The sequence below is a fragment of the Vanacampus margaritifer genome, chromosome 16, assembly GCF_051991255.1.
Source record: "Vanacampus margaritifer isolate UIUO_Vmar chromosome 16, RoL_Vmar_1.0, whole genome shotgun sequence".
Taxonomy (NCBI): Eukaryota; Metazoa; Chordata; class Actinopteri; order Syngnathiformes; family Syngnathidae; genus Vanacampus; species Vanacampus margaritifer.
In genome coordinates, this window is record NC_135447.1 from 2,083,054 (window position 1) to 2,099,197 (window position 16,144).

Below are 16,144 nucleotides of genomic sequence, written 5' to 3' on the forward strand. Positions count from 1 at the left end.
ATTATTATTACTTTTGTTCTAGTAAAAAAAAAAATCCGATTTTTAAAAAATATTTTCTGAAAACATTCAAATATGGCTGGCGCTATTGGGCCCTTTTTTCTTTTTCTTTTTTTGCGCGGGCACGATAATAACCGAAAATGTATTGCAAATCATTTTGCAGATCAACCCCCAACCCCAGTTTGAGAGCCCTTCCTCTAATTCACACACACGGCACACGCTCCCATCTCCCTATCAATAAGGCAGCTGTTAAGCCACACTATCAAGGTAGCGGGTCCAATAATTGGCTCCCTCCTCCACACACACATCCAACTCCTTTTTGTGAGGAAGGGGGTGGGCTTCAACGGCTGATAACGAGAGCAAGCGACAAGCTCACCGTCAAAGGCCACCTCACATAAAAGGCAGCCGCTTGATGAATCATCGACAAGCGGCGAGGACCACCCCGGCCCCCACCCCGGCCCCCACTCTGCACCGCACATGCCGATGCCGGATCAATACCGCCAAGGGAAGGGGTGCACGGAGGAGGTGGCATTTGCAATTCATTATTAGCCGCTTATGTGAGGCCACCTTGTTTACAGTGCGGTTATCGATATCAGCCGACGTCTATTTCCGCTTATTGGCTTCCGCGCCGCGGTCAAGGTCAAGCAGGGGCTGTCGAGCGGGCGTCGTCTGGGAGACTGCGGCGGGGGCGACCTGATCGTTTGCGACCGCACCCCCCTCAAATGCCACCGGCAAAAGGTCGCCATTTACATGTCTTAAATTGGATCGGCCCCTAGACATCAGCGTTAGCGTCGTTAGCATCATTAGCATTGTTTTAGTTAGCGCTGTTAGCACATACTACGCGGACAAAAGTGTATGGAGGCACAAATTGCGATTGTGTTTAACAATGCTGAACACATACTTGTGTTGCACTATTCTACTCCAGAGTCTCTACATGGCTGCAGTGGACACATTTCTTGCTTCCCTCAGTCTCATCTTAGATAAATAATGTCTCCTTAGCCTAAAAGTTAAATACAGGACACAATGGATGTGTTTGTGCTGCAGTATTTTACTTATTTACTTAGTGTGGCATCCCATATTTTATTAATTTTTTTCCTTCTGTCTCTTCTCGGCTAAAATTTCTGTCCCTGCCACGCAAAGTAAATAGAGTAGCGTTAGCCTTGCAACGGATGTGTTTGTGCGACAGTGTTCTTATATAAAATATCTTTATTAAGAGGTAAGTACGGTAGGCCATCGTTCTGCAACATTGTTCAGCCTTCTTGCTGATGCATCTGTGCTGCAGCATTTTTGCACCACTGTCTCTGGTTTCTCACTGCCCTCAATCTCCTCTTGGATAAAATGTCTCCTAGCCCTGAAAAACAAACAAAACCAGACCAATGCTGTGCTCTGTTCTTTGTTAGTATTCCGAGTGATGTGTTTGTGATGTTCTGTGTTTTGGTATTATGTTCCACAGTCTCCACTTTGCTGCAGTGGCCCAATTTATAGCTTCCCTTAGTCTCCTCACTGATAATGTTTTTCTCCTAGCCCTGTAAAGTACATAGCAGAGATGCTCACACTGTAAAAGTATTCACGTTCAGACGGATGCGTTTGTGCTGCAACATCGTACCCCTCAGTCTCCTTTTCGCTGTAGTGGCCCAAGAAGTCAGTAGTCAGTGTTGTCCTCCATTGGCGTTAGCCTGCAAATGAATTCCTCTTGCTCCTCAGTGACGTTTGGCTTGCAACCCCTCAGGTGAGAAGCCATTCGAGTGCAAGCTGTGCCACCAACGATCCAGGGACTACTCGGCCATGATCAAGCACCTGCGCACCCACAACGGCGCCTCGCCCTACCAATGCACCATCTGCCTGGAGTACTGCCCCAGCCTGTCGGCCATGCAGAAGCACATGAAGGGCCACAAGCCCGAAGACATCCCTCCGGATTGGCGCATCGAGAAGACCTACCTGTATCTCTGCTACGTCTGACGACACAGGAGGTATTGGGGGCCGAGGGGGGGGTATCTCGTTAAGGCGTTAATGGGAGCGACGAAAGACTGACGAGAGCGTCATGCGTTCTCTTCTTTTCTTGCGACAGAAGAAGGGTCCTCCTGGAAAGACTGGCAGAGACGCAAAGTCCTCCGCAGTTAGTTCGGAATCACCGGGTCATTCCCGCACACGTGTGACTGTGTTTTTGATTTTTTGATTTTTTTTTTTTTTCATTTCAGGTTGCCTCGTGATGCAAACACGAGCTGCAGGGAAAGTGTTGCTGCTACAGCGTTGACAGATTCTCAAGGGCTATCAGACCCTAACGAAATCTGAAAATTCAATCTCTAAGCCCGTGACACTAGAGATGTTTTGTTTGTTTTTTGTCAATTCTTTTTGTTTTCGCCAAACAAATTCAGATCACGTGGAAACGATGTGAATGTGGTTTAAGTTGGAAAGAAGACTAAACACTTTGTGTTTCCGGTAGTTGCTGTTGCAACTAATGAGTGAGTGTAGGACCTCTGCCAAGGCCAGCCAGTCTCCCATTAGGATCAGTACCAAATTTTGTACTTGGTTTTTCCTTAAGAATCGGCGAAATCCCAAGAGTTCCCAATCTCGCAATTTAGAAAAGGAAATAGCTTCTTGGCCCATGCCCCACGCTTCCACCAACTTTTCGGGTTATATGTTAAATAGTTTTTGTGTAATCACGCTAGCAAGAAAGGAGCAGTTAAAAAAAAAAAAAAAAAAAACGCCCAAACAATTCCAAATCAGATCAAATTGTACACCTTTATTGGAATATTTTTTTTAGGACGATTCTTTGATTAAATCCACTTAGAGATTTGTAGAAATCTGTTAAATAAGTAACGTTCTTCATAATCCTGCTAATGAAGCCCCCTTGGTGGCGTTAGCTTAAATGGCACTTAGTCCACTGCAGGCTTCTGCCTTGACAAATATTTCCCAGATTTTGATTTTCCACTGGGAAATTGATGCAAATTTTGAAACAAAATTTCTGGATCAGCACCCCTAAACTGAGCAGCACCCACATTTATTTTGTTCTTCCTTGGCCCAAATGTTTTGGATATTATTGTAGTCGTAGTTTTCTTCTGATCCTGATAACTAAAAAAATAAATTAAAAAAAATCAATGTTGCACAATTATGAGACTTAGTTGGTGTGGAGAGCGCAGACCGCTGCCAATGTCTGGATTTACTGCGAAGTGAAATTTCGTGAACCAGACCCACACCAAAAATGTATTTCTTTATACCTTTTCACAAAGTTTTGTGAAAATCACTAGTTTTAGCATTGTCCTGCTAACACAATAAAAACAACTAAAAGCTAGCTAACCAGATTAGCATTCAGTCGAGCGGTGACCCCCCCCCCCCCCCCTCCAAGGCTGAATGATTCCTGGATTTTGGTTAGTCACGAAAATGGATGGAATTTCAGAAAAGCGCTCATAGAAAAGAAAAAATTCTGGATCGTCACATTTTCAAGAACTGGACCGAAATATATTCAGTTCTTCCTTCCATTGAAGCTTCAGAGCATCACCAGACTTCTTTACTGTGGAGGCACTCGGCTCAAAACGTACAAATGATGCACATTTCTCATTCCCGTGAGAAAATTTGCCAAAAGTGTCCTCAGCATAACATTTCTTAGGTCTGCACCGAAATTGGACGACTCCTTGACCCCTCCACCAAAGTTGGTCCTGTGAACAAAATGTCATGCTACCCAAGCAGAACCAAATACTTTAATGTGAACGAGTCCAGATCTGCATTTTTTATTTTATTTTTTGGCGGTATTTCCCGATAGCCCCTGAGAATCGTCAGCCGAGCCGGTCGGAATATGCAGTAGATGAACCTGAATGGTGGGTTGGGCGGGAAGGGGAGGGTTTTGGGGGCGGGGCTACAGTGCTGCTTTTTTTTTTTTTTTTGTCGGCGTCCTCTCATTGGTCTTCCTGGTTCCAGGTTTCAAAAGGCCGACTTGTATTTTGTTCCGCTCTGCATCATCATCATCATCATCATCATCATCAATCAATATATCACCGCAAATACGACAACAGTTTCTGTTTGATATCAATCGAGCTTTATATTCACGTTAATCACAGCAATACACCGCCGCGTATATTCTCCTTAATCTCACACACTAACCACAAAAAGACGGACTCGGGAAAGAAAAATGGCTGCTCTCGAAGGAGTGAATGTCGGAAATGGGGGGACGCCGCCAGCCCGGCCCGGCCCGGCCCGGCGCGGCGCGGTGCTCTCTCAACACGTGAATGTGAAAAGACTTACACGCCGAGGCTGCGGGATTTCGGATTTTTTTTCTCCAAATTTCCGAACACGCCAAACGCCCGGCAATGAACGAACATCACTGTTATCCAAGGAAGAGGAAGCAGGAATCACCGATTGGACTGCTGGAGTGATTGACAGAGGGGCAGGACCAATAGGGCGACGGCTAAATGGACTTCTCTGTGGTTTCATCTCCTCCTTTTCACTTCATACTTGAATGACCTCATTTTGTGACCTCATCTTTTTGTTCTCCCCACGTTTCGTTAGCGTCGCCAGTCGCAAAGATGCGTTGCACAGCGTGAAGAAGCAGTGTGTGTGTGTTTGTGTGTGCGTTTACGTTTCAAAAGTGCCGCGGCAGCGATGAGATTTAGTTTGTGCGTGTTACCAAACTTGGTATTATTATTATTATTAACCGCGCTTGTTTAAAGAGTCAGCAGGTTTGGTCTTTTGATTTTTGTGTTGTTTGTTCAAAAAGCTACCTCTAAGTTCATGTTTTGGCAAAAGCACATTTTTTATGACTTTTTTTTCATCATTGCTACTTCATTTCACGCTTGTGTGTTTTTGAGTTGTTTTGTTCCTCGAATTTGATTGGCCGCATTTCCTCACATAGTGGCACCGTCTCAAATGATGCCCGTGTGTCATTCTTCGAATAAATGAATGCCCTTTTCCCATCAAGGGGGAAAAAGTAGTTTTGCTCCCTCTGTTGCTGACCAAAACAGCAGCACCTATCGAGGCAGGTAAACAGTCTTTTGGGTGAATTAAAATGTGGACTCCGTGTTTTGGGTTTTTTTTTGCTTCACTTTTCTCATTGAGTGGAATTCCGTCAGTTCACAGATCGTACGTTTAGTACGACGTAGCGTTGTAGATATTAGCCAATTTTTCTTCACTACTTTTTTTCCCCCACCAAAAAACACCACTTACCGCAGGGCCACTATATGAGGAAATGAACCGGAAATCAGTCAAATAATAACCATGGTAGAGTTTGACGGGACGGGAACCTAGTCCAAGAGAACATTTTGGAATGAAAGAAAAAAAAAAAAAGAAGCAATTTTGAAGCCTTAAGTGATGCGCAGCGGAAGGAGGAAGATACAAGGAAAGCACTGTTGCTTGGTGGGTTCGACAAAGAACGGAGACACTTGAACATATGTGAATAGACTTGTAGTTTTGTAATGTGAACGGTGGATCAAAAGGTGCTGGAGGTCTTTTGTTTTTTGTTTTTTTTTTTGCAGCGTGCGATGGACAATTGGACGTTTAGTAATCATTGAGGAATAAAATAGAAAAAAAATGGAATCCAGAATGAGAGCCAACGGAGGCAATTTGATATAAAGAAAAAAAACAAAACAAATTGTGATATTTTTGTATTGCGTGTCGGTCCTGTTTATTTTTCTGTGGAGAGTTCGAGCAGGGCACGTTTGTCTTTTTTTTTTTTTTTTTTGTCTCCTCTGGGTGTAATTTTTGCCTTGCTCCTCTTTGATATCGTGTGAAAATATTGTAATAATAATGATGATAATAATAATAAGTGTTGCTTTCTGGATGTCAATTGCATTGTAGGTGAAGGACTAAAAATCTTACCGCCAATGTTTTTTTGTATGTCACAAAAAAAAAAAGAAGAGAGTACTTGTCACTCACCATCCTGTCAATCCAACTTGACCGTGGACGTGTTATCATTATTATTCTTATTTTTATTTGTTTTGTACTTGAAAAGAGTTTAAAAAAAAAATGAAGGGATGGCACGTCCCGTAACACTGTGAGCCGAGTGGTTTGGGGATTTTATTTTTATTTTATTTTGTTCTCACACCACCACCTGCAAATAACAACAGCAAAACCTAACGTTACCCACAATGCAACACTTCCCCGTAACGTCAGTCGGTCACATGACCCCGCCCCTCCTTAAGTCATCTTTGTCTGAATGTTTTCTACTTTTTCCGTGTGCGTGATCGAGTGTGTAGGTATGGTGTGTGTGTGTGTGTGTGTGTGTGTGTGTGTGTGTGCGTACTGGTGGAAAAATGCACTAAATCACATACAAAACTTTGATTCTATGCCACTGTTGTTTGTTTGTCTTTCTATGTTGGAAAAAAGATATAACTCTATAGACACGTTGGCAATGGTATAGTTCTTCCCTCAGTGTTCCTCGCCGATGTTTTTTTCCGTACTCTTTGTGTGCCTAAACATGGAAATTGTTGGGGGGAAAGACGTGTACCGTTTCTGTATTTTTGAATAACTTTTTTTTGCAAAGAAAAAAAGAAAATGGTCTGCCAGCAGCCTTGGGATGTCATGACTCAATTATCTTATTTTTTTTAATTCAGAAATAAATTAGAGGCCTCTTAATGCTATTGATTTAATAGCTTCTTAATTTTTCCATTACAGTACTTTTTTTTTTTTGTCAGCAACGGTTTTGCTGACAAACATTCACCAAAAATTTGCTAAATTTAGGTACATTTTTTGTCATGCCCTTAATTTGATTATTGAATACAGTGGCACCTTGAGGTACAAGTGTCCCTTACTTGTGAGTTTTTTGACATACAAGCCGTCATTCAGATGACGTTTTTTGCTTGAACTTGCAAGTGAAAATTTCAGATAGTAGCGCTGTATGGTGCCAGTCAACTCAACTCCCTCCCTCACCGTCAAACATAAAACTTTAAGAGAATTACAATGTCTATAGTAAAAAAAATAATAATTAAAAAACACTGCTTTCCTCAAGTCTGTTAGCTTAATGCTAACCACCAATGCAAAACGCCATAAAAGGGCTACTGAATAGCATCTAGGTGGTCGGTGTGGCAATCCATGTTGACATATAAAGTAACAATACTTGCAAGTGTTTTTTTATTCTTTACCCTCTGCAAAAAAAAAAAAAAAAAGATTAATAATACTACAACTTACTGCGACTGCCATGGAAGGAGCAGTACGATATCCGCTGAATTGAAGCAAAAATGAGTCTAAAACTGTTGTTTGTTTTTACATTCTGTTTAAGTGCTATTTGATGAGGTTATAACTGATTAATTGCAATTCTATTCAATTCAATGAGGAAAGATGATTTGAGTGACTCACGGTATATCTCAAGGTGTACCACTGTACTTTTGATAGAGATTTTTTTTTCTCATTTTTTCCTCAGCATGATGCATTCAGGGTGTGTGGATAAAAAAAATAAAAAAAAGCACTCATGGCATCCCTGGAGCGGGCACTTGAACGTGCGTGTGTTTTCAGTGCGGTGTTTCTTCTGGCCATTTCACGCCCATGTGCCATCGAGGTCTCCACGTACTTTAAAAAGATAATTGAAAAAAAAAAGGATTAAAAAAAAAAAAGAGAGAGGAAAGCACCAAGTTATTTTTTTATCTTAGCACTGAGGACCAACAACTTTGCCCCGTTCGGACCAAGCGTAACAATTCTTGTTTTCTTATTGGTTATGTTCTTTCTTTTTCTCCTCCTCCATTTTGGTGGCAGCGCAAGTGCCAGTCAAGAAGTCACTCTGTATTATTAAGAAATCTAAAGACGATAGTGTTTTTATTTTTTTTCCTTTTATTATTATTATTATTATTATGATGATGATGATTTGAATTGTTATAGTTTTTGTCTACCTCAGCACCTAATCTTAGCCTAATCTTAGAAGGTGCCCAATTATTATTATTTTTTAATTGTTTTTCTTTTATTTCTGTTCTCGTTGTATTTTTTGTTCTTATTGAAATTTGCATTAGAGCTTTGCAAAAAAAAATAAAATTAAAGGTCCTTTGTCTTTTCCAGCGACAATGTGCGAAATTTTCTTTTCTTTTTCTCACAACTCCCCGCTGTGGCAATATGTTTTCATATGTCTCGCCACCGCTTGTTAATACAGAGTTATGTTGTTATTTTGGGGTTTATTTCCATGTAAAATCAGACACATATCTTTGTAACATTTCAGTGTTCTCTAATGGAGTGTGGAAAAAAATAATGAAATTTAAAAAAAATAATGCTGCAGGTCCTTCCATGTTGTCACTAAAGTTGTCAATGTTGTGCCTTTTTGATCGTGGAAAAAAATATTAAAGGAGTTTTTGTTTTGTTTTTGATTTCACATCCTACTAACAGTATATTGTCTTTTTGTAGTGGATTGATTTTGTTTGTTTGTTTGTTTTTTTATTTATGGGTTTCATTATAAAAATCAATTGTACACACAGGAAATAAACAATGGACTTTATGTCAGTTGTCTTAGCACTCTTGCTGGCTTTATTTCCTTAATTTTACAACAACCACTATTTTTAATTATCTCCACACTCTTTCCTACTAATCACAATTACAATAGTAAATGCAATCTTTTTTTCCACACGCATGTATTTTATAAATATGTAGGAGTCACTTTTAGTCTTCCAAAAATACAATAAAAACTCAAAATTGTATTTGCAAATGTAAAAATACTTGATTTGTCTTTTTTTTAAAAGTACATATCTGAGCTCAAATAGATGAACTGGTCAACAACTAATCAATCTTTTAAAACGAGTAAAGTAAAAGTCACTAGTGGTACACAGGCTCCCTGCTCTAGTATATAATAAACAATCATTGAACTGACGCCAGTTCCTTTGTCTTTAATGTTTGTCAGATACATTTTAATTTAATCTTTAAAACTGTCATTTCATTTAGCTAACATTTCCATTTAACTTTGAGAAGCAATACATTTTATTGAAGCAATAATTGTGTTTATCAAATATTATACAGTAAAACCTTTATTTTGAATATGTAGGCATTATTTACTACTGTATATTAAAGTTAATCATGATGGCAGTACACGAGGCTTTTTTTTGTGTGTGTGGGGGGGGGCGTACTGTAATATTTATGTTAGCAGTACTTTACCTAACATCTCAATTTGATTAACTAATCAATTATAAGTTAAAAGCTGACAGCTAATCTTTTTTTAATGTTTTATACTAACCAAAATACAGGTCAGAAGATTTAAAAAAAAAAATCATATTAAATTAATGTTTTTCTACATTTATGTACGCGCATGCGCAGACTACAACAAGCGCGCCTGTGGTGTAGAAGCGACGAACTGGAAAATGGCGTCACCTGCGGGAGAAAAAGGGAAAGGAAAACTACCCACTTCGTTCTGTTGATTTATAACATTTTCTCTACAATGGGAACCGCTTGACAAGTCAGTCATGTAAGTTATACTACTTTATTATTGTCATTCTTATGTCTTCTTTGTTCCTCGGCAACTATGCTAGCTAACGTTTGCTCGTACTGCTTAGCTAGTTAGCATCGAGCTAGGACGTTATTTTTATAACACTGTAGGCTTCGGTGACCCAGCAGACCCATTTTAGCATTTATTCTTGGCGTTATTTGGAAAAAAATATAGTGTGGCCTAATGTGGCATTTCGGAATCTTTTAATTCAGGTAAAATAACCTGTACCTTTCTGAAAATGTAGAAGTATATTACAATGTATCACCTTTAATTAATTAATTAAAATAAATTATAGCTAGTCTTATTTTCACTTCACACTGTAAATGTCAATTTTCAAAAGCTAGTTTCCCCGACTGGATTATGCCTTAGTTTATCTGCTTATACCCAACCAGCTTGGAAACTTTTTGGGTTTGATGTGCTTTACACCTACAGCAAGTGTGTTTCCCCCAGCAAATCAGGTACTCTTGGAAAAAAATATTCCGTTTTAAACTTGTATTTCAATCCATAATAAATGATTATATAAATTATTCAACAATTTAGTATTATAAAGTGAGCTGTCAAACTGCTGTTCCATACATCATTTGTCAAGGATGAAAGTTTTGACAAGTTGTCAGTATTAAAAAGTGATAGCTGTTCACCCGCTGGCTGCCTTAAATCAAAGCTGTCCGCTTGTCATTTGCTTGGCATGTCGCGTTTTGTTCGTTTGAGGTGGTTTTGACAGGAAGTGAGGGAAGAGTTGCTTAAAAGGTGTTCACCACTCATACTTTGATGTTATTGTAGCTGATGAGGAAGGAAGGACCGAAGGGGCACTGGAGTCTGCGTCATTCAACGTCTTGAGGTCAGCCATCACCAGCCTTTTGTCAGCTGGACCTTTGACCCACATTCTTAGGGTGACTTCACTGGTAAATGTACCATTTGTTTATAATACCAAACTTTTTCCTGAAATAAGCAATGTTTTAAAAGCAGGTGTTTTCTTTTCATAATTCAAAACAGTTCCCATGTGGCCTAATAACATACGTGACGTGGTTTTTGTCAAATTTTCTTGTCAGGCTAAGTAGCCCATCATCTATTGCTGGGTCATTGGTAAGTCTGGCATTTGTTATCATTACAACCAGAAGGCGGAGCTTTGTAACTAGAGTCACTTCTGCTTGCAGGAGCACAGCCCAAAGTGTAAGGGGGGGCTAGTGCTCAGCCTCATAATAACTATAAAAGTACAGTGGTACCTTGACTTAGTAATTCAATTTATACTACAACCAGCTCGTAGCTCAAAGTATGTGTATATGTAATCAATATTCCACATTGAACTTTATTTCTGAGTCTGTTGTTTGTGTATTTTTTTGTGGGGAGTAATGTCGCTTAGGTTTACTTTGTAGGCATTTTTATGTGGAAATGACATGTCATGTTTTCAATTGTGTAAAGACACATACTACACACTCAATTCAATTTAATTCATTTAAAGTCATTTGAACAAAATCATTTTCAACACTCCTAATTGAATACAATGATCAGTGAGCCAGCCAGCCCAGTTTCTCATACATTTTGAAGGGCTTCAATGTAGTAGTCCACAGCGCCGCTTTGTGGCTGTGTGGGAGAACTACAACATTTTCAGCAGGGTGGCGTGATAAAGCTTCTTGTAAAGTCTTCACATGGCTAGAGCATTGAATTAATCACATAGAGATTTATAATGTGCCAGTTTATACTTAAACTTGTGTGGGGAAATTTATTGAACATTGAGATTTTATAAATGAGTGACAAGTGGACAAATACACACTGTAAAATCACATTATTATAGACATTACGTTTTTTACACTACTCTGGTAAATTTTGTTTTTACAGTTTGTACATACATAAATTAATCACCAGTTTAATAATTGTGAAGTGATGCTGTACAGTCTTGGTATCATTTCACATATTGGCGCTGACCCTAATGACATGACGTAAATAATGTGATGCATTTTTTATTTTTATTTTTTATGTCTGACACCGTTGAATAATCAAACATTTCAGTTAATTGTTGTTACTTTTGCTGTTTATAGCTTATAAGCAAATCATATTAATAAGTACATGAAATAGCGAGGCCTTATGTCTGTGGGCATCCCAAAGCCGGACAAAAGCATCGCACCTCATGAAACTTGTCAAATCTGTCTTACGTTTTAGCTTCATATTTGGTCTAGCAAACTGACTGTGCCTACATGGACTTGCCACCTCTTGCAAGTGTCCCCAAACTTGAACAGACTGCATTTCCAACTTTCCACGGAGCGACCTTAACCTTTCTATGTCAGGCCTCAGGCCACCTGCCACACAGACCACAGCGTGCCCAGCGTGATGCTGTAGGCCACCACGGCCACCAGGTAGACCCTGAAGAGCAGCACGTCCAGAACGTAGCCCACTTGTAGCCATTCCTTGGCCACCTCGTTGCCGCGGTCCCGTTTCTCAAGGAAGTTGCGTATCGCCGTCACCTCCTGCAGGATGTTGCTCACGACGGGTGGCGATGGGTCCCTGGAAGGCGGCAAGCCTCGTCCCAGCAGGGTGGCCTCCCTCTCGTGCTGCCGGCCAATCTCACAGGTGTGATGGAGCGGACACTGGACTAATGAGGATAAAGATAGATGCAGCTCAGTCGCTGGCTAGCAGAGATCTTTGCTAGTAGAGCCCGACCAATTAATCGACCGATAATTGCCCTTCAAACATTTGCCAAAACAATCAGCCAATTGGGCCAAATCACCAATTATTTTCCCCTTCAAACGTTATAATTGAAGAAAACCGAAGTTTACGACGCTGTGAAAGTAACCTGAATGCACCATTTTGCATTCGTAGCATTAGCAACTAGCAAGTGTGTAGCGTAGGTTATTCTGTTGTCCCTAAGCGTCCTTTGAGCTTTTTAATGACACCCCAGTTGGAGTTAATTGTAAAACTAAACACACAACAATAAAAATGACATCCACTGTATAATACAAAACATGCTTTGTTTTTAAAACCTCGCTAGCGCTAATGCTAAAAGAAGCTTGCATCAACTTCGGGAGTGTGAACTGAGAGTGGCTGTCTATCTCTGTCCCCTGCAACTTACTGATGAGAGGCTAAGCAGTGTATAAAATGGATGGATGAGCTAATTACTGAATGCAAACCGAACCGTAACCTTAAATCTAAGGTACGTTACCAAACCAGGATTTTTTTTGACGCCAGAAGCTCACCAGCCCCATAGTTGTTGTCCTTGTAGTCGTCCATATCTGAGCCCTGCGAGGACAGTCTGGAGCACAGCCGGTGCTTCTTGTGGATGCAGAAGAGGGCCGGAGCTCTCTCCAGAATCAGATACCTCAGCCAGTGGGGCACGGGGGGCTGCAGATCCTGCTTGTGTACCAGACGCACGATCAACACCGTTTCCGTCAGGCTGATCACCAGGAGGGCCATGCAGACTACGAAATACACGCCTACGGCACAGAGACCAAATGGAGTCAGTGAAACAGACCTGGACACACGGGTAGTCAGTCGTCACTCACCTATTAGTGGTGTTCCAATGGCGGTGGCGGGCAGAGTGTCGGATACGATGATGAGGAAGACAGAGTATCCCAGCAGCAAGGTTATCTTGAAAGAAACTCTCTCGCCGCTGTCAGGGGGTAGATAGAAGCCCACGATGTCCATCACCATCAGGAAGATGCTGGGCAGCAACAGGTTGACCGTGTAGAATAACGGCCGCCGACGGATCACCACCTGTTGACATTATTTGACTTTATTTAAATGAGCAACTAGGCTCTTTTTGTGATGTATACACCTGACTGCAAGAATATCTAAAACATTAGTTTTCTACACAGTGTTTCTGGAGATTCAAACAAACATTTCATTTTAGTAACAAAATGTGTCTTGATAACGGGTAACGGTTGCTCCACTTCCACCCTAAACTTATCAGCTTGAGCAGAAGGCTGCGATGCCGCACTTTTTCTAATTAACTTAAATACAGTGACAATGTTTTCTTGATGGTTTAACGTGTTTAATAAAGTCAAATTATTTGAAAGTTCCCCCCTGCGTTGTTCAGTCTTCCAAGCCTGGATAAAAGGAAATACAACTTTATAGTAACACACCGGATGTTTTTTCCCGGTGAGGCCACAGTTGCACCCATTCGACCACAAGATGGCTCAAGGCGGAGTCGGCAGTGTAACCACTGGTGGGCCGTCTTAGGATAAGGGACTGCCTTGGTTCGTTGTGCCGTAGTCTGCGGTAAATTGAATGATTTACTCACTTACATACTCTGAACTCGCTGAATTCTTGACAGATTTAAAAACAGATTGGATTGGATTATAGACCTTATTAAAATGGTTATGATTCAGGCTGGATTTTTAAATCACTGTTTTTTGTTTTTGCGGCATAGTTTATGCCATCTCTTGTCAACAAAAATGAAAATGGGTTGAGAATTTTGGAGTGTTGAGCATTCTACACCTATTTCAAATTCCGTAGTCCTTTGACTGTAATGTTATGTAATGAGTAGGAAAGCAGCCCTGTAGCAAGATGGCCGCCCTGTGGTTACATTTACTCCCAATTGTCTCACAGCGTGGACGAGCCAGCTAGCGTTTTGTACATATCTAGGGTTGAATTTGACCAACTCACATGAAACTTCATCTCGGCGTAGTAATCGTCGTTGTCCACGCTGAAGATTTTGTAGTTGGACAGGATGTGCAGCAGCTCCCACTCTCCTTGGTTCATGAAAACACTCTTGTCCTCCCTCAGCTCCTCAGGGCTGCGCATCAACGTGATGTTGATGTCATCAACTGCCGATCGAACACAATGTCAGGAGCAGCGTGAGACCGTCATGGCAACGTCTCGCCCCTTCAGTGAGGCGTCGGCTTTCTGAGCACACAGCCCAGCAGGGGCAGGCAGAACATGAAGCTCCGACTCGGGAATAGCGAGAAGCCTGGGAGTTTTCAATTTGGCTTGTCAATTGGAACTCGTGGAGAGTGATCGTGCTGTATCAGTACATGCCTAACATGAAGCTTTGACAGTTTTAGTTCAAATTTACAGTCATCCAAGATTTTTGCCAACCAAGGAGCCAAGTTGCCTTTAATTGCAATTGCAGTAGAATCCTCTCAAAAATGAACAAAAGGCTCAAGAAGGGAAAAAAAAGAATAAATAATTAATTATCACCCTAGCTACCAAACGGGTAACCCCTCGAGTGGCTGGGAGTAATTGTGTGTTAGGACTTGTTGGCGAGGGATTGGGAGAGGTTAGAGCAGCTACTACAAACAATTGACGTGAGCGTCCGTACTTGTATGAAGCCAGCTCTGGAAGGTCAAGCTGCATTTCTGGACATCAAACGGGAAGTTGTAGATGTTGAGCGTGCAGGCGGTGACCACCTGGATCGGTTTGTAGTTGCGCACCAGCCCGTCGTGGGTCACGTACACGTACGGTATGTCTGGAGACTTCCCCACGTCGACACTGTTTTGACGGCAAATGACGACGATATTGCTGGAAAGTGCGGGAGAATCGACAAAGAGAATCGGCCTTACAACTCATTGATGAGGATATCCGGCACCCACACATTGGCAGTCGGGAGAGAGACTTGCTTGACCTCGTCAAAGTCTTCGGGATTCCAGACGAGGAATTCATCTGTCCATGACTTGGTGGTTCAAGAATGGGAGAAGCTTAATGGAACCACTACAGAACATTTAATAGCAGCACTGAGAGCAACTTTGCATGTTGTCTGTTTACCTGTCTGTACCACACATACGTTGTCAAGACCTGGTTCTTTTCATCCTGATGAATCATAGAAGAAAATTCCTTTAACGGTGATCTTATATTCAATTTACTATTATAAGCATTTTGAGACAATAGCGCACATCCTCACCACGTTGAGGATGGAGTAAACCATCAAGTCGATGGCCACCAGGGTTGACGTCCGCCAGTCTTTCACGGGTCGAACCCCTTTCTTGTAGCCTGCACTCAAAAACTCAGAGAGGCGCACCAATGTGGCATTGGCGAATCGGCCTGTGCTGCTGCCCAGTTTCTTCCCTGAAATGTTTTGAAACAATCGTCTTATTATAATAAGAACTGTCCTTCCGGAAGACTACAGTAGACAGTTATTAAAATCATTGCGACTTTGTGTTGCTTATGTTTAATAACATTTGCATTGGATGCAATTTATTGCATATATTGTAATAAGTCACTAACCAATACCAATGTAAATATTTAAAATGTTTGTCTCTTCCACACTGTGCAAGAACTCTCAGACTTCATCTGTGTTTTTCTTTCCTCCATGTTTAGTTGTACTTCAACCAGCCAAATAAGACTGCTACAATATCAAATGTCATAAATGAAGACTTCACAGGGATTTAGCACAGCTTTTCAAACATAAGAGAATTAAAAAAAAATAATCATTCTGTACCTGTGCAAGCTCTTGATGTCCCTTGAACAACAAAGAAGAGAACCAGAGTAGTCCAGGCAGATGTTGGTCTCATTGTGATAGTTCACCTGCGACTTCTCGTCCCGTAATGAAAATCTTGTTAGCGTCGCCCGGCTTGCTAGGGTGAAGCCATCCACTGTAAGAGGCCACTCCTACACGGATCTCTCACACGATGAGCTAAACCCGAGCTGTGTGACCAGATTGTGTGTCAAGACAGTTAATTGAGTAACATATGAATCAGACTAGTGCAAGCTTAGAGCGAGCAGTGGCTTTCTCAGTTGTGTGTTACTGAATCCCAAATTCTGAGGAAATCCTAAATGTGCAGTGTCGCAAAACGACCATCACCAAAAATGTTATATTCGTAATAAATGTGCTACTCA

At 41.2% G+C, this 16,144-nt stretch overlaps 3 protein-coding genes across 9 annotated transcripts in view; 2 read left to right on the top strand and 1 right to left on the bottom strand.

The window, feature by feature from the left end:
- zbtb16a (zinc finger and BTB domain containing 16a) overlaps window positions 1-8,420 on the top strand; it is a 143,313-nt gene extending 134,893 nt beyond the window's left edge. Inside the window, exons 7-8 of one of the 3 annotated variants that reach the window (XM_077547029.1) lie at window positions 1,727-1,967; window positions 2,066-8,420. In XM_077547029.1, coding sequence (XP_077403155.1) covers window positions 1,727-1,956 — 230 coding nt within the window. In that variant the 3' untranslated portion in view covers window positions 1,957-1,967; window positions 2,066-8,420. Of the gene's footprint in view, window positions 1-1,726 lie in introns of all 3 variants that reach the window. The other 2 variants (XM_077547030.1, XM_077547028.1) reach the window with 2 other exon arrangements.
- Window positions 8,421-9,212: 792 nt separating this feature from the next.
- The window catches only part of usp28 (ubiquitin specific peptidase 28), a 28,151-nt gene continuing 21,219 nt past the window's right edge, over window positions 9,213-16,144 (top strand). For 3 of the 5 annotated variants that reach the window (XM_077546710.1, XM_077546711.1, XM_077546712.1), the window contains exons 1-2: window positions 9,213-9,358; window positions 10,160-10,281. The gene's annotated coding sequence lies outside the window, so the exon portion shown is untranslated. The remainder of the gene's footprint in view (window positions 9,359-10,159; window positions 10,282-16,144) is intronic. The other 2 variants (XM_077546714.1, XM_077546713.1) reach the window with 1 other exon arrangement.
- Window positions 10,807-15,819, bottom strand: htr3a (5-hydroxytryptamine (serotonin) receptor 3A). Its single transcript, XM_077546718.1, has 9 exons — window positions 15,747-15,819; window positions 15,210-15,373; window positions 15,074-15,118; window positions 14,872-14,981; window positions 14,631-14,800; window positions 13,976-14,136; window positions 12,874-13,084; window positions 12,568-12,804; window positions 10,807-11,966 (listed from the first exon to the last, which is right to left on the bottom strand). The coding sequence occupies exons 1-9, from the start codon at window positions 15,817-15,819 to the stop codon at window positions 11,665-11,667; spliced, it is 1,473 nt and encodes a 490-aa protein (XP_077402844.1). The 3' UTR covers window positions 10,807-11,664.

Coding starts and splice junctions, on each gene's coding strand:
- htr3a (XM_077546718.1), bottom strand. CDS start 15,819: ATGAGACCAACATCTGCCTGGACTACTCTGGTTCTCTTCTTTGTTGTT. Junction 14,801..14,871: donor GATATCCTCATCAATGAGTT/GTAAGGCCGATT, acceptor CCGTCAAAACAG/TGTCGACGTGGGGAAGTCTC. Junction 14,137..14,630: donor CCAGAGCTGGCTTCATACAA/GTACGGACGCTC, acceptor TTCGATCGGCAG/TTGATGACATCAACATCACG.